At 40.3% G+C, this 27,648-nt stretch overlaps 1 protein-coding gene across 1 annotated transcript in view; it reads right to left on the reverse strand.

Moving 5' to 3' along the window:
* GALNT5 (polypeptide N-acetylgalactosaminyltransferase 5) overlaps window positions 1-27,648 on the reverse strand; it is a 60,730-nt gene that overhangs the window by 13,886 nt on the left and 19,196 nt on the right. The window contains exons 2-7 of the mRNA XM_017887046.1: window positions 20,541-20,707; window positions 18,848-18,967; window positions 9,128-9,263; window positions 8,408-8,527; window positions 4,987-5,104; window positions 3,645-3,968 (exon numbers count right to left, since the gene is read on the reverse strand). Of these exons, the coding sequence (XP_017742535.1) occupies window positions 3,645-3,968; window positions 4,987-5,104; window positions 8,408-8,527; window positions 9,128-9,263; window positions 18,848-18,967; window positions 20,541-20,707 (985 nt within the window). The remainder of the gene's footprint in view (window positions 1-3,644; window positions 3,969-4,986; window positions 5,105-8,407; window positions 8,528-9,127; window positions 9,264-18,847; window positions 18,968-20,540; window positions 20,708-27,648) is intronic.

Genomic DNA, 27,648 nt, shown 5'->3' on the forward strand with positions numbered 1-27,648 from the left:
CTTCCATGTAACAGCGGAAAAACAGACCTTCAGTTGAATGCTGCACTAGGAAAAACAATTTGCCCATTAGCACAGGGAGAAAACAAGGAAGCTGGATTCTCCCTGAGAATCTGAAACTTTACACCAGCCTTCATTTGGGTTTGAGATGAATATTTACACCACCTGCCTTGGACAGGAACCATCACAGACTTTCAAGGCATAGAAACAAATGCTAAAAATAGTACCAGGTTGATAATGACTTCTGAGGTGCCTGGCACGGACAGAAACAAAGCAACTGTGGAAGGATGGCATCTCTATCAAAAATCCTCAGAGAAAGCTCTATTCGCAATTTAAAATGACAAATATGGGAGGAGACAGCTCGCTGTTAGTAAATGTGGGCATCACAAGGCACAGAAGGATTTAGTGCCCCCTAGTCCCAGCCCTGAACTTCAGAGAAGAAGGTGAATAGAAAGACGTGATGGTAGAATAATCTCGGGGCTTAAAAGAAGGAAAGCATGCTGCAGTTGCTCTCTGTACTTCAGCAGAGATAAATATTATATAAGCTCCTATATTTGTGGATCATGCAGAAATATTCTATCTTCAAACAAATTTGGAAAATGCAGGTTTCCACAGAGCTGAACAGGTGGTTCTACTCCAGAACTTCTCAAAATCTTCAGGGTGTTTATGTTCAGCTTGCTGCTCAGAATGTTGTACGAATGTTTCTCAAATGTACTTGACCATGGAACTCTGAGACAGCACAAGTAACATTGGTCAGGACAGTGTTTAAGAACCCCCCGGTTAACTGATATTTGTGTTTATTTTGTATAATCCCTCCAAGAACCGAAAAGCATTGGAAGGAAAGATAAAATTTTCTGTCCCTTACATGCCCCTCTCTCACTTGACCTGAAGATTTTTTTTTTTCCCTTCTTCTTAGAAATTACCAAGGAAACTATTTAATTGCGGTTTTTGCCATTGAAGGAACTTTCACACCAACCTAATACTTTCCTTCTTATAGACATCGTCTCTGAAGTGCTTTGGAATTGTTATTCTTCATTTCATTATGAACCATTTTAGAATTTTCCTTTTATTTAAAATAATTGATCCATGTTTTACTGTAAACCATTTTAATCTTTAAAATAATCAGCCAGTGCATAAATGTCAAAGTATCCATGTTGTATTATTTCACTTTCCAATTTAGGAAGTAGACATTCCCCATAATTTATGACAGAATTGTTAAACATTAGGCTATTTGCCAGCAGTTTAATCCAGTGTAAAAACACATTATTGCTGAGATTCTTTTATTAGCTTCAAATATTTTCGTTTCAATAAGAAAATATTTCTTCTTATTACAAAAAACATGAACTTTCACTGGATTTAAATTCCTACACGTGGAGGTTGAAAAAAGGGAAACAGAGCTATAGACTGTTTGCCAGCAGTTTAATCCAGTGTAAAAATACATTATTGGTGAGATTATTAGCTTCAAATATTGTTGGTTCAGTAAGAAAGTATTTGTTCTTATTACAAAACACAAAACTTCCACTGGATTCAAATACCTACGTGTGAAGGTTGAAAGAAGGGAAACGGAGCAAGATACAAAAAGAAGTTGTGGAGTTTATTTTCTTGGAAATTTCCAGGATTATCTATCCAAAGTAATGATCTACTTAATATACTCCAAATTACCTGGAGAAAGGTCCTAATTTTTTAAAAATGGTAATAACGCTCCCTGCTGGTTGCTTCAGAAGGGAGCAAACTACATCTTCACTGAAATTTGTTTAAGGAAACAACAAAGGAAAATAGAAGGAATTTGTTAAAATCAGTTTTTAAACTACTTGCTGCATTTTGATATGTTATAGCGGAGGCATCAGCAGAAGGCTGTTTCATTAGGGGAGCTCTTCAGAAATTTCGTAGGAACTCACACAAGTTAGCCTCACAGTGGAGCCAAAACGTAGTTTTCTAGTGCCCTCTGGTGGTTAAAGTTCAGTATTACTCTTACTGAGATTGTGCTGTTGGAATGGGAAAAATTACAATAGTGGGAATTCTTTTTTTTTTTTTTTTTTCTGCTCAGGGGTTGAAATTAAAAATTGTAAATTTACTTCACAGTTATATTTGACATGTTGTCATTTGAACAGTGTGTATATAAATCCAAAATGTCTGATAAGTTACCAGGTTGAGCCACCTAAATTAGCTGCCATTCTATTTGGACCTATAAAAATGGCAATTTTATAATACAGTACATTACCTAAAAACAGGTCGCATATACTTATTTATCAGTTGAATTTTGTAAAAAACAGAACCTTCCTTTTTTTTTAAACAGAACCATTTTTTAAGACTAGTTTTCTGTCTCTCATAGCTTTCCTGGATTTCCCTAATACTTTCAAGGGGAGTATTATAATAAGTTTTTGCTATCAGGAGAATTTCCAGATAGAAAGCATGGTATAACCCACCCTCTAGAAGAACTGAAAAAATTTGGCCTAAAAGGGCAGGATAACTAATGGTCACATTTTAAAATAATGTCTTGGATGAAGAAAAAGGAAGCTGAAATAAAACAAAAACACTGGGGATAGTTATAAGTCAAATCAAATTGGAAATAAAAGATTAGAAATAAGCATGAATGGCGAAGAACTCCAGCTGAAGGCTTGGCTAATCATATTTAAACCCACGTGTCTTACCATCCTCTTCAAATGCAGCTTCACTCCTAGAATGGGTTTGAAATGGCTTTTCCCCAGCTTTTCCTCTTCCTTGATGTTTTCTTAGTCTTGCACTCTGGCCACCTTATCTGGCTTAGCTTCTTCCCTTTGGATACCATCTCTCATGTCCTGGAATGTTATCTGCTATTTTCTGACATTTTCTGTTATTTTAAGTCCCTCTTTGAAATCTTTACAAACCCTAATTAAATCTTATCACCCCCTTGCTTAACTCTGCTCAGTAACTTCCCACTACTTTCAGAAGAAAGAAGGAAGTAAGGAAGGAAAGATGGAAGGAAAGAAAGAAAATCCTTACTTTGGTTACAAGGACCTGTGTGATCTGGCTCCTTCCTTCCCCTTCCCCTTCATCTGATGCCATTCTTCCCTCCTTCACATCCTGACAACAACATTCGTCTTCTTTCCAGTGCTTGGATGGAGAACACTCACCTGTCTGACGGCTTTACATGACCTTCACCCTCTGCCTAGCACTCTTCTTTGGAGTTTTGCTGACTGACACTTAGTGTTTTCGGCTTGAGTTACAAAGTCTCCTTCTCAGAGAGGATTTCTCGACCACTCTAACTGCGAATTCATCAACTGTGGCCGGCTCCCTAAATGAAGGCTATTATATTTTGTATTTACACTTGACTTGCTTATTTGTTTATATCTTTCTTCCCTACCCAAATTAAGCTCCACAAGGAAGGGATCAAGTCTGCTTCATTCATCGCCCTGTAATCCAAGTCTGAAATACTCCCAGATCTATGGATACTCAATAGATATCTGTTGAGTTAATCAATGAACATGACCACTTGGTAGCCTTCCTTAAGTTTACCTATATTAAATTCTCAGCTATGCTTTGTCCCATCTATGATCATACTTGATGTTTATTTATGATGTAATTATTCATTCTTTCCACACATTTTTGAAAGAGATTTTGTGTTTTGTTTTTATGGAGTAAGATTTTAAGTTGTCACCTGAACTTACCACACCACTAGCTCTCACAATGGGAGCCTTTAAGTCAGGAAAGACGTTCTCCAAGTACCATTTGAAACTTTTGCACTTCAGTTTCTTTCGCAGCTCCCTTTGCTGGGTGAGGTTGCCAACATCTAGCCCTTGGTCGATGAGGTGGTCTCCATGGCCATAGAACAGCTCCTTATACTCATCCAACCAGACCTCAGCAACCCGCACCAAGTTCCGCTCTACTGTCTTCATCCGGTCTTTGGGGAAGGAATACGGATTGTCATTTCTGAATATATGGCCCACTCGGGAGCAGGGAATGATCTCAATTTCACCACCACACATCCACACCTGGAAGAATTTGATGATAAGCATCAATTATCAAATGATTATCCACAGATCATGGGCACTTAACAATGACAAGAAACCACCTGGCTGGCGACCTGGTTTCCCCCTACCTGAAATAATATTCAACTTCAAAAACACTGTTGCAATAGAAAATCAAACTCAACAGGCTTATTTAATTTTGTGTATTGCTGTGGATCATTTTAGGATTAGTGAAATGTAGTTTTTTCATTTCCTAACCTGCAATGTAAGTTTTTTTTTTAATTGGTAAATAAATCTTCACAGAATCCCATTTTGTAAAATATGAGTTCTTGTTTTGGTTGAATCAGGAAAAGAAGTGTAGATGTCCATTTGTTCACATTCCCCTACTCTCATTTTGGGAGGAACCAAAAGGCTTGTGGTACACAACTCAAAACCATTTTTCTTGATCAGCAGCTCCAAAATTACACCCTTTTACCTACATACAGAACACCCACCCAATAGGAAAGCAATTGCTTTTTGGATACTCTCTACTACTGCTGTTGCCAAGGCTTTCTCAGAAGTTAATTGGTGATTGTATAATAGATGGTATAAAGTATCCAAAGGAGCTGTACTATGAGCACACTTGACCTGTCGGTGACCTGCTTTAGAGGTATTTTTACCTCCTTCTGTCATTTGTGTTCTCCAAGATGATCCAATACAGATTGAGTCTATTCCTTCCAACATACTAGACAGATGTCCCAGAAGAGTTATTCTGTATCACGTATGACTCCCACAACATTTACTCTGAGTGGCAGAAAGTCATTTCCCCTATATTTACAAGCAGAAATGGTGTTGTGAAAGACTAGGGAATGCTAATAAATTTCACAACAGCAATTGATTCCTCCAAATTCAATCTGAGATATGAAAAAATTAATCCAGAGACCCTAAAATTTCTGCGAAATTTCCTCTTAGTGGCAGTCACATATCTGATTATAGTAGTAAAATCAAACCATTTAAATTAACTCATTATTGTAAAGAAAATTTGGGAAACACCTGGTAATACCTTGAATGAGAGCTCCATATTTTCCCCACCCCAAACATCAAGGCCAGGGTCGTATGTTCCAAGTTCAAAAAAGTAACTTTTGTCAATAGAAAATAATCCACCAGCCATGACAGGGCACCTACAAAAAGAAAAGTTTGTTTTTTAAACTTGCATTTCATGAAAGTTCGACTTTTAGAGTTGGTCCTCTGTACATTTGTACTGGAGGTAGAAGGCTTTTCAGAATAGCTATCTGATGCAGGGAAGCCCTGGGACGGAGTCACAAATAGGGCTTAAATGATGCCATCCCTCGATCATTGTGGCAGAGCTTGATTAGGTTCAGCAAAGATGTATCCTGGAACTAGTATTATTTGCCCTTTATACTGTGACACAAATTGTCCAGGAATGTTGTTTTTAACACTTATTCAGGGCTGAGGGAGTATCAGGCACTATCGTAAGTATTATATACATACCAGCCCAGACTTCACAAAAAATCCTGTGAGTATGTATGATTATTAAGAATCTGCAACACTGGGCCGGGCACAGTGGCTCAACCTGTAATCCCCAGCCACTTTGGAGGGCCGAGACAGGGCGGTTCACGACGTCAGGAGATCAGACCATCCTGGGGCTAACACTGGTGCGGAAAACCCCGTCTCTACTAAAAAAAATACAAAAAACTAGCCGGGCGACGGTGGCGGGCGCTTAGTCCCAGCTGCTCGGGAGGCTGAGGCAGGGAGAACGGCGTAAACCCGGGAGGCGGAGCTTGCAGTGAGCTGAGGATCGGGCCACTGCACTCCAGCCCGGTGTGACAAGCAGAGCGAGACTCCGTCTCAAAAAAAAAAAAAAAAAAAAAAAAGAATTCGCAACACTGGATGTGAGATCTGGCTGCGACATCTGTCACCCCATTGATTGCCAGGGTTGATTCGGTTGATCCGGCTGGCCAGGCAGGTGTCCCCTTCCTCCCTCACTTCTCCGTGTGCGTCCCTCCCGGAAGCTGCGCTCTCTGTGGAAGAGGCCGACCATCCCCGACAGAGGAGGGCCGGTCTTCCCTCAAGGGTATATGAGCAGCTGCGCTCCCTGCTAGAACCTCCAAGCAAGCTCTCAGGAATTGGCAACACAGAGAAGGTAAGAAACTTTCCCAAGGACAGTTGACACCTTGGGTTTGCTCTGGGCGGTCTGAGGGGACGCTGTGCCACTGACTCCACTGTACTGCCTCTCAGCGGTTACCGGAAGGAAGGCCGTGAGTGTGAGTTATCCAGGTTCTGGGTATTTTGAACAAAGAATTGAACAAAACACTAACAAAGGAACGAAACACATGAAGGAAGCAGCACAAGCAGGGATTTATTAAAGCGAGAAAGCGCTCCACAGGGTGGGAGTGGGCCGGAGCAAACGGGTTACAAAGTTTTCTGAGTTTCGAGTACTCCTTCCGAGGTCCCTATCGGCTGCCCCTTATCTGGGTGAAGGATTTGGTTGACTAATGAAAGGCTGAGGTGAATCGGCGCCCTATGCAGATGAAGGGAAGGTCCCTGCTTGGCCAGTCCAAGGCACCCTCCCTTTCCGTCTGAGACGTGGTGGAAGGGGAGGGCTGTAGGGAGAGTAGCCTTTGATCCTTTTTTACTCGGGTGTGGGGAAATGGAATTTTCCTTCTGGTTTAGCTTTAGGAGGTGGGTGTTAATCGGCCTTCGATCCCCTGCCCCTAGACCCAGGTGTTTTCCTTTTGATCCGGCTTTGGGAAGTCAGCAGGAATTGGTCTTCGATTCCCTGCCCCCCAGACCTTGGTGTTTTTCCTTGATTGGACTTCAGGAAGTCAGCATGAATTGGCCTCAAGGTTCTTGCCTCCAGACCCTATTCTCCTGCCTCACAACCACACACAAACTTTACCCACAGCATGTTATATGGCAAGCACCTTTCAAAGCACTTTATGTATTATCTGATTCAGTTCTTAAAACAATCTAAGTAGCAGCTACTTTTATAAGTCTTCATGTAAAAATGAGGAAACAGAGGCTCAAGATGATAAGTAGCCTTTTTAAGCTCATACCACTTCTCAGTAGTAGAGTGGAGATTCAAACTGTCTCCAGAGCCTTCACTAATAATATTGATCATGGAGAATAGAAACTACATTTTAGTCAGCAGTTAGCGAAGACTGGAATCACTTCCTATGGTGGTCACCACTCAGCCAGCTGAAGTAGTTTCTGTGGAGAGTCTGCTCTGTGCTTAGTGTATACAGTGATCTCAAGGGGGAGGTAATTCCTGTCCCACACCTCTCTCCCCTCTGCCACCATTTATGTTCATGTTCTTTCTACACTCCAATTTTCCTACTACTCTATCCAGAATGCATTCTCTTCCTAACATTATGTTGAATGTAGTCTGAACTCAACCACTGTATTGGCCCTCAACATGAGAGTTTGGAAAAAGCAGAGGTTCTTTAGGTGTAGGTTCAGAATAAGAGTGTTAAATCCAGGTAGTTCTGGGTTTGAGTCTCAAATTCTTCTTTCATTAACTGTGTATCTCTAGGAAAATTACTTAATGCTTTTAAGTCTCAATTTCCTCATCTCTTTAAGGTGAATACTTCCACCTGCCTCCTAGAGTTAGGAAGAGAGTTAGGTGCCTGGCACAGAGTGCTTAATAAGTGGTAGAACCTTCACTTCTTTGCTTGGTGGAACAATTCTGAAGGTATCACAACTGGCAAGGAAGGTGGTATGACTGATTGAGGGGTAAGTTTGGGGAAAACATGCTTCAATGCACAGTCTGGGCTTGGCTTTCTCTTGGGGCTGGCTTGCTTGTGTCTGCTTAAGTGGTGACTACAACAGGGAAAATTTAAGCTCCCTGCTGCTCTTTCTGTGGCTGGCTGAATGCTTGTCCTGTAGGCCTAGATTCTGAAGAAGTAATGGGAGGCCTCCACTTCAGCTTCAGGTCTAAGCTGTGTTCTTTAATGCAGTTTCTTGGGAATAAAAGCCCAAACTTGAATTCATATCCAGCTTCTGAATCGATTTTTAAATTTATTCATAGAATTTGGCACTTTTCTCATGGAGGGGGTAGGATTAGTCTGTAAAAGAAAATCCTAACCATTGCTATCATTAGCATGATATTTTATTACTATTATTTACTTTTAATTTGTATTTATGTTTACTTTAATATTACATGTGTTTATATAGTATGTATGCAGCACATTTTGCTAGTTTGTGTTTCTTAGGTTACAAATCCTAGGGGACAGGATAGCATTAGTGAATTTTTGTGTGTTCAGCCCTGAGTAAGGTACGAATGAACAGTGAAGAATTTGTTTTGGGAACAAATTTCTCAGGAATATTGTGTTTGCTTTGGTAATCTATTGGCTAGAACTGTGATTCTTAATGTTCTATAGAATAATAAGCTGTTTTGTAGAATTTTTTATGCTTTTACGAAAAGATATATGACTGCTTTCTAGTCTTAAATTTCACACACTTACCTTATTGCATCAGTTTCTTTAATTCTGTTTTTTGCAATGACATCTGGAGGAATTGTTCTCCAACCAAAGTTCATGGGCCACACAAAGATGCCTCTTTGAAAGTTGTCCACTGTCATGTAACTAATCCAGGAAGAAAAAAACCGAAGTGTTATCTGGGATTATATAAATCTTTATGTACTTTATCAATTTGGTTTCACAACGTAGTCAAATGAATGAAACAAGTGCTTATGATGATTTTAGAGCACCACCTTTTAATAATAGTTCAAGAAGTTCATTTACAAGTACAATTTGCTTTAGTAACTAATTGGCTTGATTATTTGTGCTTAACTTATACTTTTATTTTAACACTATTCTGGCCAGTTTTGAAGAAAAAAAGTACAAGGGCAACTTAGAAGCACATACACGTTTCCCACAGAAATAAGAACTAAACTTGAGGTAAATAAATATTTGTGGGTTCAGCTAAATATAAAGGGGAAAAAAAAGATAATGAGTATTAGGATTTATTGTTATTTAGAGTCAAGAATTTGTAGTGACCAGATAGATTATTGCATCAGCAGACTCTGATCCCAAGATATCGACCATGCTTTTCCATTTATTTAAGTAAACTATGTATGTTTTAGATTTTCAAAAAACGCACATATTGGGCATATACTCAGCACTTTCTGCTGCTTGTGTTTAAAGATGTGCTTAGAAGTATCTTGTGGAATGTGTCAATATTACCTCATATCCTTATCATTGATGACTTCGATTACTGGACAGGCCACTTTCTTTCTACTTAAATACACTCTTTCCAGAAGAGGTTCCAACCAACCAACGTTACATTCCACATGAGAATCTAAAAATGTCAACACATCACCTAGAGAGCCAAAAACACAAAATCTTTGAAAATACAATATATTGAATGTGTGTACTTCATGTTCAAAGGTATTGATGATTGCTCCAGAAATGTGGCTGTAAATGCAGTAATCTTTTTTTTTTCTTTCTGAATTCGTAGTCAGCATAATTTCATTTCATACTGAAATGAGAGAAACTTTGCTCCTAGGAGTCCTGTGGTGCAAACTTAATTTATGTTTGGAAAAAAATGGTAAGCCATTTAGAATGGGTAAACGAATCTGAAAAGAATACTTGGTATTAAAGGTAGTTGCTGAAGTCCCCTCTAAGAGAGTGTGCCCATTAACGCTGGGGATGCAGGATTTGGGACTTTGTTTTTAAGAAGCAGAGAGACTGAGATGACAAGTTTGTCCTTAGGAATGATGAAGAGGAAAAATTACTTCACACAATAGGGATGAAAGAAATTAAAGTGGACGAACCGGCGAGGCTAGGAGGTACTAGAAAAGAGTTATAGGAGACGGGAGTGGGGAATGGGAGGTTGCTGATTAATGGCTATGGAGTTTTATTTTTGCAAGGTGAAAAGAGTCATGTAGACTGCACATCAATGTGAACGTATGTAACACTATGGGCCTGTACACTTAAAAATGGTTAAGATGGTCCATTTTTATATTCTATGTATTTTACACAATTTTTAAAAAGACTTAAGAGGAAGAAAAAAAAAAGGAAAAGAAAGTTGGAGACCAGAAGTAGTATTAAGAACTCTTTTTTCCCCTGTTAGTTGTGTGAAGTAACACTCTTTCCCTCCCCAGTGAAACCTCAGTAGCATCTACATTGCTCCAGAGGATCTTATACAAGTGAAGTATGTGTATGTGTGTGTGTGGTGTGATGTGTGTGTGAGAGAGTGTAACAATCTAGGAAATAAGCTCCTGGTCCAGATCCTATGTGTGATCTTTCAGGCCCAACCACAGGTAAAACAAAGCCTCTACCTAGTGGGGCTCATGGGGGAAACCTGCTTTCTCACTCAGACTTGGTGCCCAGCCAGTGTGTTGAAGTCTCTAAAGGGAGTTGTGGTCCAGGACTCAGACCCTCCACTCGGCTGCAGGACTTGCTCTTCTGCCTGTCTGCATTCCTAACCCAGGTGCCTCCATTCGGGCCGAAACCTCTGCCAGGACCACTTTATTGGAGAGGGAATGGGTCTCGAAGACACTTTGCTCAACTCGGACTCACTATTCAGTGCTTTCCCACTCCTAGCCTTTCCCTTTCTTACTCTGGATCCCAGGGCCACATAACAGAAGGACCCTTTTGTGCTGGGTTCCTTGAGCAGGCAGTGAGCTGCCCCTCTTGTCTGCTCTGCTCTGACCCACCGCGCAGCAACATTCCAGGGGGAAAAATGGAACCCAGGAGGAGCCAATGCCTTCTCCTCTTCAGCCTCCTGCTGATACTGTTGCAGTAAGGGATTAAGGCTTGACTACTGCTTTCATTTTGGTTTATCATTTTAATTGACTACTTTGATACCTGGATGCTCAGCTCAGCTCTGACATACCTGTAAGAACAACCATCATCTAAGTGCTTGTTCTATGCCAGCCTCCATTCTAAACATTCTTCATGGATGTTTTATGTCGTCCTTACAACAACCCTGTAGTATAGAACTAATTTTTATTCCCACTTAAGAGACAAGGAAACTAAAGAACAAAGACCTTAGGTAACTTTTCTATGGTTGCACAGCTAACAAACAGCAATGTGATATTAGAAAACAAGTAGCTCATTCCATAGATTACGTTCCTTAAAAATTGCTAGAAGGAGGCAGAGCTTTGGGTATGGGAAGGCTTAGAGAACAAAATGAGGACAGTTATCTAGATGATAGATCATTATCACTGAAATCTGCAAACTACCTCTCAATTAATGGAATTTAGCATCATATTAATTACTTGGTTAACAATGGCATTTTTGCATCAGGGTAAGGTATTGGTGTGGAGTGTTCTTGAGGAGTCTGTTTAGTGAAACCATCTGTGAGAGGCAACTCCCCCACCATGTAGTCCTCTGTTCTTGGAGATGGCAGTTTCATCTCCTGACCAGGCTGGAAGGGTCCTATTTTCAGGGCATTAATGCTTGTTTGACAATGACAGAGTATTGTCCCCTGCATGGTCTGAATGTGTGTGTCAATCCAAAATTCATATTTTGAAACCTAACCCTAAGGTGATAGTATTAGGAGGTGGGGCCTTTGTGATAAGATCATGAGGGTAGAGCCTTACTTAAGTAGGATTAGTGCCCATATGAAAGAGGGTGGAGAGTGTTTGTGAGCCCCTTTTGCCCTTCCACCATGTAAGGTCACAGCAACAAGGTGCCACCTTTGAAGCAGACAGTGAGCTGTCACTAGACACCGAATCTGCTAGTGCCTTGATCTTGGACTTCCCAGCCTCCAAAACTGTGATCAATAAATATATGCTATTTATAAATTATCTAGTGTAAGGCATTTTGTTATAGCAGCCCAAAAGGACTAAGCCATCTCCTAAGGGTGTCCTTTGGGGATAGCACTTTTGGGACAACCCTCTCCCTGGTCATGGGAAGACTCACAGGGTCATGTAGGTGTATGAAGCATGGCCTGCTAAAGTGCACTTGGCTAGTGGTATACAATGTGGTAAAAAAAAGATTCCTGGCCAGGCGTGGTGGCTCATGCCTGTAATCTTAGCACTTTGGGAGGCCGAGATGGTAGGATCATGAAGCTGAGAGATCAAGGCCATCCTGGCCAACATGGTGAAACCCCATCTCTACTAAAAATACAAAAATCAGCTGGGTGTGTGTGTGTGTGCCTGCAGCCCTAGCTGTTCAGGAGGCTGGGGCAGGAAAATCACTTGAACCCGGGAGGTGGAGGTTGCAGTGAGCAGAGATGGCGGCACTGCACGCCAGCCTGGTGACACAGCGAGACTCCGTCTCAAAAACAAAAAACAAAAAAACAAAAACAAAAAATAAGATTTCTACTTGTGGTCCATTCAGACCTAGAGTTTAAAGAGCAGTGTTTACTACACCACCTGTCCCTATCCCCCTAGCAGCCTTATGAAGTCACAGGGGCCTGGATTATCTTTTGCAGTCCCCAGTGGCAGCAGGATGGGTCCCCAAACCTACATTCACTTCCCACCTGGCCCAGATCCCTGTGAAAATTCTCATTCATTTGCTGCCAGGACCTAAGGGAAGCAGCATCTGCTCAAAACATAGTCTGGAATTTTATATTGTTTTATTTTGGGGAAGAGGAGAATCCTCCCATGCATGCATGCTATTGCTCTACTTTCAGACATTTTGTTTTAAAATAAGATCTTAGGACTATGTTAGGTGAGAAAACAGGGAGCTCTCTGTGTAGCTGACTCTTGGTGGGATTTGTGATTGGCGTGGTTATTGTCTATGGACATTGTACACACTGTTCCTGATTTGGAGAGGCTGAGAAGCACAGTGAAATAAGCATAGCATTAAAGTTACATACAACAGCCTTCAATCCGAGCTCTGCTTTTCCTAGCCAGTTTAGATAAGTTACTTAACCTTTTTGAGCTTTGCCCTGTAAAGATATTTCTAAGATCTACCTGATACCTAAATTCTTTAAAAATGGCTAGTATAATTTACAGTCAGAATAATCAACCCAATCACTTAAAATTTTTAAATTGACACATAATAATTGTATATATTTATGGGGTACATAGTGATATTTGATACATAAAATGTGTAGTGATCAAATCAGGGTAATTAGCATATCAATCACCTCAAACATTTATCATTTATCTGTATTGGGAACATTCAAAATCCTCTCTGATAGCTACTTGAAAACATATAATAAACTGTTATTAACTATAGTGACCCTATAGTGCTATAGAGCACTAGATTTGGAAAGGGTAGGGGAGAGGGAATATAGGGAGAGGTTGGTTAAAGAATATAAAATTTTAGTCCAATCTTGATTGCTACCTGGTAGGATTTTCTTTTTTCTAAGGATAGGTCACAATAATACTGGATTGTTTACAGATGGGTTTCATTTGTAGCTTAAAAATTTGGAGGGTGGGGGGCAACATAAAACTGTTCAATGTGCCAAACAATTTTGGGTCCTTGTTGAGCATGGACCCCCACTTATATCCAGTGTACCAGCCTGGAGTATTGCTGCAGAACCAGTTAATGCTGGATGGTTATGTCAAGGGTTCCTCGAGAGATGTTGGCTTGGCATGCCATTTAATTTTACATAATGCCTCCTAAGTAATGCTAAGGAAACAATTTTTACCTGCAGCAGATACAAGTTATAAAAGTTTGCAGAAAGATGTCTACTGTTGCTTTTTAGGAGAGGAGTTTGCTAGGAGTTAGATGTCACCTGTCCAGTTACTTAAAGTTAGCCAAGTGATTATTTAGAATGCTCATAGAAATGTCAGGAATTTTGCTAAACGCCATGTCATGAAGGAAATGAAAACCTAATATTTACTTCGACTCTCTACTGCCTGACTGTAACTCCTCTTGGCAGGGCAGTAAATCACTTGGTCTGTTCCATACTAGGAAGGAATGTGGGTGATCTACTTGTTCCCTGATATCTCATTTACTGCATCTTTTTAATTCTGTTGGCTTCATATAGTGAGCAATTCTTAGAGATCCATTGCCCCGGCCTACCTGTTAAATTTTGAAATCCTACTTGGGCCTCTCAACCTCCTCATTCACAGCAATGAACTGATTGGACCTAATCTTTTTGCCTGAAATAGATTCAGATGAAGAACTAACATGCCCTGGAAACGGAATGCATAGTAGACATCGCTAACGGTAAGGCAGATCAGTGCTTGGCCCCTTATTATTTTGCAGATGATTGCAGACTTTCAGAGAGCCTCTTGCAGACCTTCAGAGAGCCTTATAATACCATGGGACCAAAATAGGCCATCTGACTTCTATTTTTGCATGTCTTTGGATCTCTGGATCTCACCCTTGCCTGTTAATTCCCTTTTGAGTCCTAAAGGGCAAATCTTTAGGGAACAGTTGCGCCAAGGCCTGTCAGATTCTGGACTCAGATTCTTATCTTTAAACTCCTTGTTTGGTGAGGCATCCTACAGAAAATTTTTGTCTGCTGTCTTTGCTGACCTCTAATTTACAGGAACTCTTCAGGAGGCCCTTAGTCTCTTATTTATCTCTACTCTTGAGAGCTGTGGCACACCCAGGGGAGTTTGAGAGGACCCACCCTGCCTGCCATCTCTGCTCAATGCCAGTCTCTGAATTACATTCTCTGCTAAAACTGATCCTGCATTGCCTTGAATTCCCCACCGGGGACAGGTGTACTTCCTGGCATTGGATGTATCCCTGGGCAAGGATACATCGAGACACACCTTTCTTCTTTCCAAACTCTCAGGTACCCAAGCTCCACTAATGCTGCTCAAAGTGTAGGTCACAGACCCTGCTGTCTACAGGGAGATAGCAATAGAAATTGAGAACAAATATTTTGAAACTTTATAGCAATTTGCCAAATTTATAAATTTATTATTTACTGTTTTTATATACATGTAGATACATATGCATATATATACTGGAAATGTAAATAAATAGTTCAATATTTATAGAAAATTAGGTTTTTGGTGATTTTTTCACCTGTATAGTGGATTGAATTATTTGCTTTAACCGCTTTCCGAAATTATTTGCCATGTAACCNTTTTTTGAGACAGAGTTTTGCTCTTGTTGCCCAGGCTAGAGCAGTGGTGTGATATCACCTCACTGCAACCTCCACCTCCTGGGTTCAAGAGATTCTCCACCTTAGCCTCTTGAGTAGCTGGGATTACAGGCACCCACCACCACTCCTGGCTAATTTTTTGTATTTTTAGTAGAGACAGGGTTTTGCCATGTTGGGTCTCGAACTCCTGACTTCAGGTGATCTGCCTGCCTCAGCCTTCCAAAGTGCTGGGATTACAGGTGGGAGCCACTGCACCTAGCCATATATATTTTATATATAATAAAAATGGGTTTGTGTTTTATATATCTACTTTCCTTTTTGAGTAATATTTGTTATAATTTACAAAGGGGTAGGTCAATAAAAAACTGGAAATTAGGGGAAAAAAGTCCTTTTCAGATAGTTTGGGAAGCATCACTCTACTAGGCAGTGGCAAGCAATTAAGATACACCTAGCTGGGGTTTTTCAAACTGAGAGCTGTAGATCCTCTTAGTGAATCAATCACCAAATCAATTTATTGAGATTGGCCAGGATCTAAAAAATAAATAACATAGAAAAGAAGACATGAGAATCTATTCCACATGTTATTTGATAAAATGTCTACTGTAGTTATATGTGTGATTACACATGTAGTGAATTGTGATGAAAAATTTATTTCTACACAAGTCATCATCAAAATGGTTTGAAAGTTACTGAGCTAATATTTTCAAGGGTGTTAATGAATCTGAATTTACATTCAGATTTGCTAAATTCAAAGAAATTACTTTATGGATGTAACTGCAAACACTTGAGCAAGCAGTTGCAACTGCTTTAATCAAGCTCATAACACCCCTTTTAAGACACGCCATCCATGTCGTCTAATAGTTTGGACTGTGTTGGAGGCCATTACTAGCATACTCTGTGCTCCATGCAGGCAGAGAGAACATTTTTAAATAATCCATATTTGGTTCTGTATTCTACTTTCTGCACGTGAATATCTAATTTTCATCTCAAATTTATATGGACAAAATCAAAACTCAACTGCAATTCCAAACCTGCTCCTCCAATTTTGAGCCTACCACCCACCAAGCTGTTCAGATACAAGTCCTAGGGTTTGTTTCTGATTGTTCTCATTCTTATTCTCTTCACATCCTATCTGATGGCAAGTCCTATACGTTCCATGTGCACAATCTATGATGAAGCTGACCATTTCTCCCATTTACCCTGGCACCTCCCTGGTACTTGGACAACTAAAATAGCCTCCTAACTGGCCTCCCTGCTTCCTTTTTCATCTTCCTAATATCTGTTATCTACACAGTGGCCAGAATGAACTTTCAAAATGTACATCAGACAGTTTTGTTCCCATTTAACATTCTTCACTGGCTTCACCTTATACTGAGAATAATGCCTACAATCTTTAAGTGATGCACAAAACTTTAGAAAAAGTTGCTTTTTTCTTTCCCCCCAAATGAATCTTTTATGACTCTCCCCGTGGTCAGCACCCATGAGTCAAAATGAACTTATTTCTTTACCTTGAATATGCTAAGCTCATTTCTTCATTAGGACATTTGTACTTCTTGTTCCATTTGCTTGGGAATAGTCTTCACCTAGACCTCAGCTCAAAAGTTACCTACTTAAACTAGTTCTTGAGTATCCTATTTGTACATCATTTATAGATAATTACTTTACAAAGGAAATTAAGCATGGAATACCATTAGATTTTTCTGAATGCAGTCTCTCATCAAGAATCTTAACTGTCACTGCAATGCCAATTTTGGTGTGATGTATTTGTTGTTCACTTAAAATTTCCTCTATAAAGAGAAGACATTTGTTAGCAAACCAATGAAATGAGAAGAGCTTCAAACATGGGGTCCAGTTACGAGAAAATTAAACTCACGTAAGCAGATAATTTCCCATCAGAACATGCTTGAATTTAAGCTGGTGAAGAACTGTAAAAGCAGGGCGTACAGGACCAGAGTAGTGACTAAGTGTCTAGAGGCCTCAAGGTGTAGTAGATAAGAGGATGGCCTCTGGAGTCAGGGCATTCAGGTGCCAGCTTTGGATTTACCACTTACTAGATGGGGGAGCTTGCATAAGGCACAGCCTCACTGCACCTCTATATTCTCATATGTAGAATGAGGATGTGATTGTACCCATCTCATAGAGTTATTGTGAGGATTCAATCAGTTAATATATGAAGTATTCAGAATGGCACCTAGCATATAAGTCAGCTAGTATCACAGGGCACAGATCCTTCCTTAGAAACTTATGAGCGTGAACCCAAATGTTTGATGTTGTTTTTAGAATACTCATAAAATAGACTCACTTCTCATTCACTCACCAACACCTGCACACTAAATAAAGGAGAGAAAAAGAGGGTATATGGCCTTTGGGGAAGGCGGAAAGAACCTAGGAAGAACAGACATGGGTCAGAGAAGAGAGGGGTGAGGATTGTAGAATTAAAACTTTATGAAATCTTGAAATACTGATTGGTCAGGTCAAAAAGGCGCAGGCTTGAAGAAGCTCCTAGTGACCAAATTTGGGACAATTGGAGTACCAACAAGAATAATGGTGATATAATACACATTTAACTTCTAAGCCATGAATCCATATTGGTGAGGGGATGAGAGGGAGGGGAGAGGAAGATTGAGGGGGAAGGGAGGAAGAGTTAGAAAACAGGAGAGGGAGAGATAGAGATTTTTTCCTTACACATGAGTGCCAGCTAAATAAAAAAGAACGAATTATAGAAAAGCAATTTTTCAGTCCTCAGTGTAATAATTGATTTAAGCAAGGATCATCAATGGATATTAAAAACCATTGGGTAAAACATTGTTAGAAAAACAGAATATTCTCATGGGTTAATGTATCATTCCACAAATTACGTCTTACTCCCAAAGTAAAGATCTAGCTGTCAATATCTTAACTAACTTCTCAAAGTTAGTATCAACAATACTGGTGATATTATGTTATATTATATACCTCTTGATGGGAATGTATACCATTTCTATCACCTATGTAGTAGCATTCTATATAATATTTTCACTCCAAAAACATCCTGCAGGTAACAAGAGGAAATCGAAAATTTCAGAACATGGTCAGTTGTACCAAACAAATGGCATGAACTTAAAATACATACATACACACACACACACACACACACACAAATGTTTAAGCAAAGTGTGAGGAGTTGACTATTCTAGACTAAGAAGACCAAACTATCAAATGCAGGGTATGAAACTTAATTAGTTCCTGAATTTAAAAAAAACGTTTTGCGGCCTGTAATCCCAGCATTTTGGGAGGCTGAGGCAGGCGGATCACGATGTCAGGAGATCAAGACCATCCTGGCTAATGTGGTGAAACCCCATCTCCATTAAAAATACAAAAAATTAGCCAGGCATGGTGGCAGGTGCCTGTAGTCCCAGCTACTTGGGATGCTGAGGCAGGAGAATGGCCTGAACCTGGGAGGCGGAGCTTGCAGTGAGCTGAGATGGCGCCACTGCACTCCAGCCTGCACTCCAGCCTGCACTCCAGCCTGGGCGTCAGAGCGAGACTCCGTCAAAAAAACAAAAAAAAAAAAACAAAAAAAAAATCCAAAACAAAACATTTTGGGAACAATGATAAAACTTGAAAACAGCATATAGTAGGTATTATATTTAGTTATGAAAGCTGTGCTTATTTAAGAGAATGCTCATGTTCTTCAGAGATGCCTACTGAGGTCCTTAGAGGTACAGTATGATGATGTCTGTAACTTCTTTTTCAAAGGTTCAGGAAAAAAAGTATATACAATAGGTGTCTATGTGTGTTTATGATAGAGCACATATTATAAAAACTTTAAAACTGATGGAACTAAGTGATGCATATATAGGCATCATTGTGCTGGTCTTTCACATTTTCTGTATGTTTGAGAAACATTTTAAATTAAAACAAAATGTAACACACACAAAAAATGAGTAGCTTCTTACCTGTTGCATTCTGTGCTCCTGCCAGCCTGGCCCTTATTAAGCCATGTCTCTCTTTGAGATGAAGAATCCGAACTTTTGGAAACTGGGACATGTATTTATCCAAATTATCTTTTAGGTAGTCTATATCAGAGTAAAGATAAACCAGAAACACTTGAATTAGCTAAGTCTGCATAGTATCAGAAGTGCCTTCCCAAAGTCAAATGCCAAAAACTATGACATTACCATCATCACTGAATTTTATTCCTTGGGTCATAATTTTATTTTCTGATGTCATTTTCTTGGAAGGATTCTGTCTGGTTTCAATATTCAAAGCTGTCTGATTTTTCAAACCCCAAATCTTTGTTTTCACTGTTGCAAGGTGATATAGTGGCGGGAATACCTTTCTGAGTATTTGTCAAGGTAGGGGAAGATTTGCCTTAAAATAAATGTAGCTCAGGCTTCTGCACAATTCTATTTCTACTCTCAGCCCCACCTCTTGCAAAAGCCCTTTCCGTGACCCAAGGAAGAGGCTAAACAATGTGTGCAAATAAGACCCTTTCATTTCCTACTCTGACATCCTCTTCCATTACACTTTTCCTCTCTTATTAGATGGCTATGGAGGGATCCAGCTAAAGGAACAGTTTTCTGGGGGCTTTATGAGCCATGTTTATGTGACTTACAGTCACTTCTGTGTGTAATTAAGCTATTGACAGCTATCCTAGGTCAGAATGGCTTCCAGAAAACTTTCTAAGAAAGTTTTTCTTAGGACCCTGGAAACTGAATAAGCTTCAGGTCCCACAGAATTTGGACCTACCCCTCATGAAGTGACTCTTATCTACTTTCTAATTGGGTGCTATTTTTGTTTATGCTTTCAAGGCCACATTTTATGTTTTTCAGCCAAGTTTTCTCTGTCATCCCACAGTTTCTTGAGCTCAATGTGATTATGGTAGAAACTCTGAAGCTAAAGAAACTTCCTGTGTTGCTGTGGTCACAGCTCAAGGCTAAGGCTTAGCTTAAGGCTAAGTATGTTAGCATTGCCAAGTCTTTGCTATTTTCTAAACTTTTCTGAAAAATGGGTTCTATTTTGGGAATTTGTAATGTGGCTGTCAGACCACCTACATACATAAGTTATTTGACAACCCAAAGAGTGAGATTCTTCACTGTAATAAACAAAAATGAATGTAAAGGTGGATTCTTCTTTTGAACTTTGTTGGAATTCCTCATCTCTCTTGTCCTATTGGCAATTTGTGTTCTTAACACTTAACTGAACACATCATATGCCTTGCTCTCAAGGAAGAAGCCATAAGACCTCAATTTCTTTGCCTTCCATAAAGTCCAACTGTAACTCTAGTTATTACCAGTAGGCAAGGCCTCCCTTTAATTGTGATTCCATTAAAAGGGATTTATGCAATTATAGAGGACATCTAAACTCCAGTACTTCAAAGTACCCATCTCCAAGGAGTCATAGTTAGAAGATCGTTCCAACATGGTAGGAGAGTTACAACTGAGACAACTAACTGAACAGAGCTCCAAATGACTTTTGATGTCCACACATGCTTAGACTTATGTCTCTGAGGCTCCACGTAAAACAATGCAGTTGTACAATGTTTATGCTTCATCAAATTATCCTGTAATTTTGCCATCCAAACTGCTACCAAACTTTGCTTCCACCAAACTTTGACATTTCAAGAGATAGCCTGAGTAGTTTTCTTACCTTTGGTGCTGAAGTCATCTACCAGCAGAATCTCCTTGATGAGGTATGGAGGAGAGCGATTGAGTACACTGTGAACAGATCTCAGGAGAGTGGACCATACTTCATCCACAAAGCACATGATGACACTGGTGGTTGGGAGGTTATTGTGAACTAGCTGCTCTGTACATCTGGGCCGGAATATAAGCAGAGCACAAGAGATGTGCTAAGGAGATCCACAAGATAGTTTTAAAAGTCACAGAGTGTGATGGTGTGCATATATACACACAGTCTGTCATCGATCTGTCTGGTCTATCAATCATCTATTTATATATACCAATGATGATTTTATTATTTATCATGTGCCTTTTCTTGAGGAGGGGTACATGCAAAATAAAAAAGCAGAAGGATTACCTGTAACAGTGGTTGTTATAAAAGGACTAGAGATGCAAGACATGAGAATGTCCCATGGAGACATCAAACTGCGGTGGAAAGGACATGGGCTTTACAGGTAGTTGGACTCTATTTTAAATCTCATGGCCAATATTTCTCAGGTCTTTAACCATTAATGCCTTCTTTAACTTCTCTGTGCCTCAGTTTCCTCATCTGCAGAATGAGGTAATAAATGGTTCTTATTCAATAGAGTATTGTAGCCTAGTGATAATGTACATACAAAGCCTAGCAGGGTTCCTGGCACAGGAATTTATGAAATGGTAGTTACTGCTATCATTACTAGTTTATGTGTTAGAAGATAGCATTCTGACTTATTTAATGTTCCCAAGTAGTTTATGATTGCCTTTCCAACTGGTCATCTGCCAAGTGCCACGGGATCTATTCATTTCTCCCATTCTGCTTGTGTATGTACTTATGGCATAATATATATGTGCCAAATAATTAAACTCTTTTTAGCTTCCCTATCTGGGGCTCCCTTGCTGATACTCTGCTACAGAATAGCCACAGCTGAAAAACCATTTTGCTGGCATAGGAATGCAATCCAGGCTACAGTGGGAGTTAGTATTCAGGTGGGTTGCAACTGGCCTGGGTTTTTCCCCATGCCCTGCGGAATACACTGCCTCACTGCTGGCATTCTTTCACCCCCTGCCTGTGCCACTCTTCATAGGCAGTGTCCAGTGGAACCTCACAAAATGTATTTGCCATCTTACTAACACAGCTACTGTCAGTAATGTGATCATTAATGATGATGATCATAAACATTATAAGCATTCCATATTATTTCAATGTCAACCTCAAATTACCAGCATCTCTTTCCCTTTTTATTGGTGAATAATCAAAATCATGGAAAGACTAGTCCGTGATTCTACTGTTAGTAAACGGCAGAGCTGGGATATGAACACTGATCCAGTCTGGCTCCAAAAGTAACCATTGAGGAAGCCTTAGATCCACAAGAATAGAAGCAGCTGGCAGTAGATGCAGCATTTTGTGAGAGCTGGCACTTCTGCCAAATAACATGGTTACACTTTACTTATTCCATAAATAAAAAATAGGTAAGAGCAAAAACCATAGTAAAGCAAATCACATTTGCATGGCACTCTAGTGTTGCCAGAGTGCTATTCTGTACATAATTGAATTCGGTCTTCATGACAACTGCTTGAAATACATATTATTATACACTTCTTCAAATAGAGCAAACTAAATCTTGGGAAGTTAAATGACTTACCCACATCATCCATCTAGAAAGGATATATAAGGAAATGTGAACAAATAATGTTTTCACTTTACTGCTGGTTTTTCTGTAGGAGAATAGGTTTTGGAAATAGATATGTGCTCAAATATCAGTTTTTCTAATTACGGACTTGGAACAGCTTTACTACTTCTTTGAACCTCAATTTGCCAACTACAAAGCTGAAATTAAACATGTACCTGTAAGATTACATATAAATATTATGTAAAGCTCATCTAATGTATATCTGACACACAGGGAGTACTTAAGAAATGGTAGACAAATCCAGCTATGCTTCATAATATCAATGGTTTCCTAATGGTTGTTTATCACAATAATTGACAAAGCCTTAGAAAAACATAAATATCCAATCCTCAGCTCCAGAAAATCAATGTACAAGGTTTGCAGAGGGCCCAAGAATCCATGTCTTAAAATACAAACAAATAAAACAAAATGCAAAGAAACCAACCAACCAACGAACAAAAGAACGACTCACAAATCATTGATTGGTGAGTTTAAGAACTTGAGCTCAAGATAAAGTTAATTTATTCTTATTATTTGAGGCTAATATTAAAAAAATAAATTGAGGGCTGATAGGGGCATGTCCTAAATATTCAAGTGACACAGAATTAAAATAACACATTTTGATTCAGTATCTTGATGTAGTGATTAGGTATCTAATGCTAACTTAAAATAGCAGACTGTCTAAACTAATATTAGTCTACACAAAGGATCCATGCATTGGCATTTCTGAATAATATGAGAAGATATTCCTCTCTTCACTTAAGAGCTTTAGCAGTTTACTTTGGTTGCCATAACAAATTACTGAAAATTCTGCTTAACAGTTCCTTCCTGAATGTATCTATTCATTCAGGATTTTTTACTCTGAACAGAAAGAAGATAACAGTCTGCATCCTCAACATTTTGCTTGGTACTCTCCTCAGCTAAATATCCGAGTTCATCATTGGCAAGTTCTGCTAATTTTCACATGACTATAGGACACAATTAAGCCAAGCTCACTGCCACTATGTAACACGGATCATTTTTCCTCCATTTCTCAATCATGTGCTCTGTATTTCCTTCTAAGCTTGTACCAGAAGTACTTACAATGCTCATATTTTTGCCAACATTCTGCTCAAGATAGCATACATATTTTCAAAGATGACTGATAGAAGCTTGCTTTCTTTCTGTTTTTTTCTGAAACAGAGTCTTGCTGTGTTGCCCAGGCGGGAGTGCAATGGCGCAATCTCGATAGAAGCTTTCTCTACTATGCTGCTCACTTCCTTCTGAGCCCTCACCAACAGCGTACTTGATATCCATATTTCTACCACCAGTGACTTCAGGGCATTCTAGGTTTTTTCTATGATGCTTCACAGAATTCTTCCAGCCTCTACCTATTACCTAATTCCTTGGTGTATTAGGCCATTTTTGTGTTGCTCTAAAGAAATCCACCTGGCCGGGTAGCAATTTGGGAGGCCGAGGCAGGCGGATCACTTGAGGTCAGGAGTTCGAGACCAGCGTGGCCAACATGGTGAAATCCAGTCTTTACTAAAAATACAAAAATTAGCTGGGTATGGTAGCAGGTGCCTGTAATCCCAGCTATTTGGGAGGCTGAGGCAGGTAGAATTGTTTGAGCGCTGGAGGTGGAGGTTGTAGTGTGTAGTGAGCTGAGATCATACCACTGCACTCCAGCCTGGGTGACAGAGTGAGACTCCATCTATAAAAAAAAAAAAAAAAAAGAAATACCCGAGACTAGCTAATTTACAAAGAAAAGAGGTTTAATTGGCTCACAGTTCTGCAGGCTGTATAGGAAGCATGGCTCTGGCATGTGCTCAGCTCCTGGTGAAGCCTCAGGGAGCTTTTACCCATAGCAGAAGACAAAGCGGGAGCAGACATGTCATGTGACAGAGCAAGCAAGAGTCAGCAAGGTGAGGTCTCCCACCCTTTTAAACAACCAAATCTTGTGTGAACTGAAGGAGAACTCACATATCACCAAGGCGATGGCACTAAGTCATTCATTACAGATCTGCCTCTGTGATCCAGTACCTCCCACCAAGTCTCACCTCCAACACTGGAGATCACATTTCAACATGAGATTTGAAGGGGACAAACATCCAAACCATATCACTTGGCTATTCCTTAGATGATACTTCTGTATTTTGGGGTATTTGTTATAGCAGCACCTCACTCCTTGATACCAAATTTATATTAGTTTCTTCTGACTACCATGACAAATTACCACAAACTTGGTAACATATTCTGTCACATTTCTGGAGGCCAGAATTCTAAAACCAAGATGTCAATAGGGCCTCACTCCCTCCACAAGCTGTAGGGGAGATTCAGTTCCTTCCCTCTTTCAGTTTCTGCTGGCAATCCTTCACTTGTTATGTCACTCAAATCTCTCTCTCTGTCTTCACATCACTTTCTCTGTGTCTCTCTGGGTGAAACCTCTACCTGGCTCTCTTTTTTATAAAAGTGTTTATACATGTGATTTAGGGCATTTGGGGCCTATCTGGGTAATTCAGGGTAAATGTCTCCTCTCAAGATCCTTCATCACATCTCTTGCTTCAAAAGGTAATAGTTACTCTTTTTCCAGGTGAGGTAATAATCACAGGTTCTGACAATTAGGAAGTAAATATAGTTTTGGAGAACCATGTCTTTTAGACTGACACAAGGGCTTATTGAGTTAAGGCAAGAAATAGGCTGGGTGAGGTAGCTCATGCCTGTAATCCCAGTGCTTTGGGAGGCCAAGGCAGGCGGATCACTTGAGGTCAGGAGTTCAAGATCAGCCTGACCAACATGGAGAAACCCCATCTCTACTAAAAAATACAAAAAATTGAGGTCTGCTCCAAGATGGCCAAGTAGGAAGAGCTCCGGTCTGCAGCTCCCAGAGTGACTGACACAGAAGACGGGTGATTTCTGCATTTCCAACTGAGGTACCTGGTTCATCTCACCGGGCCTGGTTGGACAGTGGGTGCAGCCCACGGAGGGTGAGCTGAAGCAGGGTGGAGCATTGCCTCACCTGGGAAGTGCAAGGAGTCTGGGGATTTCCCTTTCTTAGCCAAGGGAAGCTGTGACAGATTGTACCTGAAAAAATGGGACACTTCCGCCCAAATACTGTGCTTTTCCCACTGTCTTAGCAACCGGCAGACCAGGAGATTCTCTCCTGTGCCTGGCTCGGTGGGTCCCACACCCACGGAGCCTTGCTCACTGCTAGTGCAGCAGTATGAGATCAAACTGGGAGGCAGCAGCCTGGCTGGGGGAGGGATGTCCACCATTGCTGAGGCTTGCATAGGTAAACAAAGCAGTGGGGAAGCTCAAACTGGGTGGAGCCCACTGCAGCTCAGCAAGGCCTACTGCCTCTGTAGACTCCACCTTTGTGAGCAGGGCATAGGTGAACAAAAGGCAGCAGACAACTTCTGCAGACTTAAACGTCCCTGTCTGACAGCTCTGAAAAGAGCAGTGGTTCTCCCAGCACAACATTTGAGCTCTGAAAACGGACAGACTGCCTCCTCAAGTGGGTCCCTGATCCCTGTATAGCCTAACTGGGAGACACCTCCCAGTAGGGGCTGACAGACACCTCATATAGGCGGGTGTCCCTCTGGGACGAAGCTTCCAGAGGAAAGATCAGGCAGCAATATTTGCTGTTCTGTAGCCTCCACTGTTGATACCCAGTCAAACAGTGTATGGAGTGGACCTCCAGCAAACTCCAACAGATCTGCAGCTGAGGGACCTGACTGTTAGAAGGAAAACTAACAAACAGAAAGGAATAGCATCAACATCAACAAAAAGGACATCTACACTAAAACTCCATCTGTAGGTCACCAACATCAAAGACCAAAGGTAGATAAAACCACAAAGATGGGGAGAAACCGGGGCAGAAAAGCTGAAAACTCTAAAAACCAGATGACTCTTCTCCTCCAAAGGATTGCAGCTCCTTGCCAGCAATGGAACAAAGCTGGATGGAGAATGACTTGGACAAGTTGACAGAAGTAGGCTTCAGAAGGTCAGTAATAACAAACTTCACTGAGCTAAAGGAGCATGTTCAAACCCATCACAAGGAAGCGAAAAACCTTGAAGAAAGGCTAGATGAATGACTGACTAGAACAGTGTAGAGAAGACCTTAAATGACCTGATGGAGCTGAAAACCTGATGGGCAAGAGAACTTTGTGATGCATGCACAAGCTTCAATAGCCAATTCAATCAAGTGGAAGAAAGGGTATCAGTGATTGAATATCAAATGAATGAAATGAAGTGAGAAGAGAAGTTTAGAGAAAAAAGAGTAAAAAGAAATGAATAAATCCTACAAGAAATATGGGACTATGTGAAAAGACCAAATCTACATCTGACTGGTGTACCTGAAAGTGATGGGGAGAATGGAACCAAGTTGGCAAACACTCTTCAAGATATTATCCAGGAGAACGTCCCTAACCTAGCAAGGCAGGCCAACATTCAAATTCAGGAAATACAGAGAACACCACAAAGATACTCCTTGAGAAGAGCAACCCCAAGATACATAATTGTCAGATTCACCAAGGTTGAAATGAAGGAGAAATGTTAAGGGCAGCCAGAGAGAAAGGTCGTGTTACCCACAAAGGGAAACCCATCAGACTAACAGTAGATTTTTTGGCAGAAACTCTACAAGCCAGAAGAGAGTGGGGTCCAATATTCAACATTCTGAAAGAAAAGAATTTTCAACCCAGAATTTCATATACAGCCAAACTAAGCTTCATGAGTGAAGGAAAAATGAAATCCTTTACAGACAAGCAAATGCTGAGAGATTTTGTCAACACCAGGCCTGCCTTACAAGAGCTCCTGAGGGACACAATCAACATGGAAAGAACCCATACCAGCCACTGCAAAGCAGGCCAAATTGTAAAGACCATTGATGCTATGAAGAAACTGCATCAATTAATGGGCAAAATAACCAGCTAACATCATAATGACAGGATCAAATTCAAACATAACAATATTAACCTTAAGTGTAAATGGGCTAAATGCCCCAGTGAAAATACACAGACTGGCAAATTGGATAGAGTCAAGACCCATCAGTGTGCTGTATTCAGGAGACCCATCTCATGTGCAGAGACACACATAGGCTCAAAATAAAGGAATGGAGGAAGATCTACCAAGCAAATGGAAAAGCAAAAAAAAAAGCAGAGGTTGCAATCCTAGTCTCTGATAAAACAGACTTTAAACCAACAAAGATCGAAAGAGACAAAGAAGGCCATTACATAACGGTAAAGGAATCAATTCAACAAGAAGAGCTAACTATCCTAAATATATACGCACCCAATAGAGGAGTACCCAGATTCATAAAGCAAGTCCTTAGAGACCTACAAAGAGACTTAGACTCCCACACAATAATAATGGGAGACTTTGACACCCCACTGTCAATATTAGACAGATCAATGAGACAGAAGGTTAACAGGGATATCCAGGACTTGAACT

This window comes from Rhinopithecus bieti, unplaced genomic scaffold, assembly GCF_001698545.2.
Source record: "Rhinopithecus bieti isolate Rb0 unplaced genomic scaffold, ASM169854v2 scaffold_15113, whole genome shotgun sequence".
NCBI classification, from domain to species: Eukaryota; Metazoa; Chordata; class Mammalia; order Primates; family Cercopithecidae; genus Rhinopithecus; species Rhinopithecus bieti.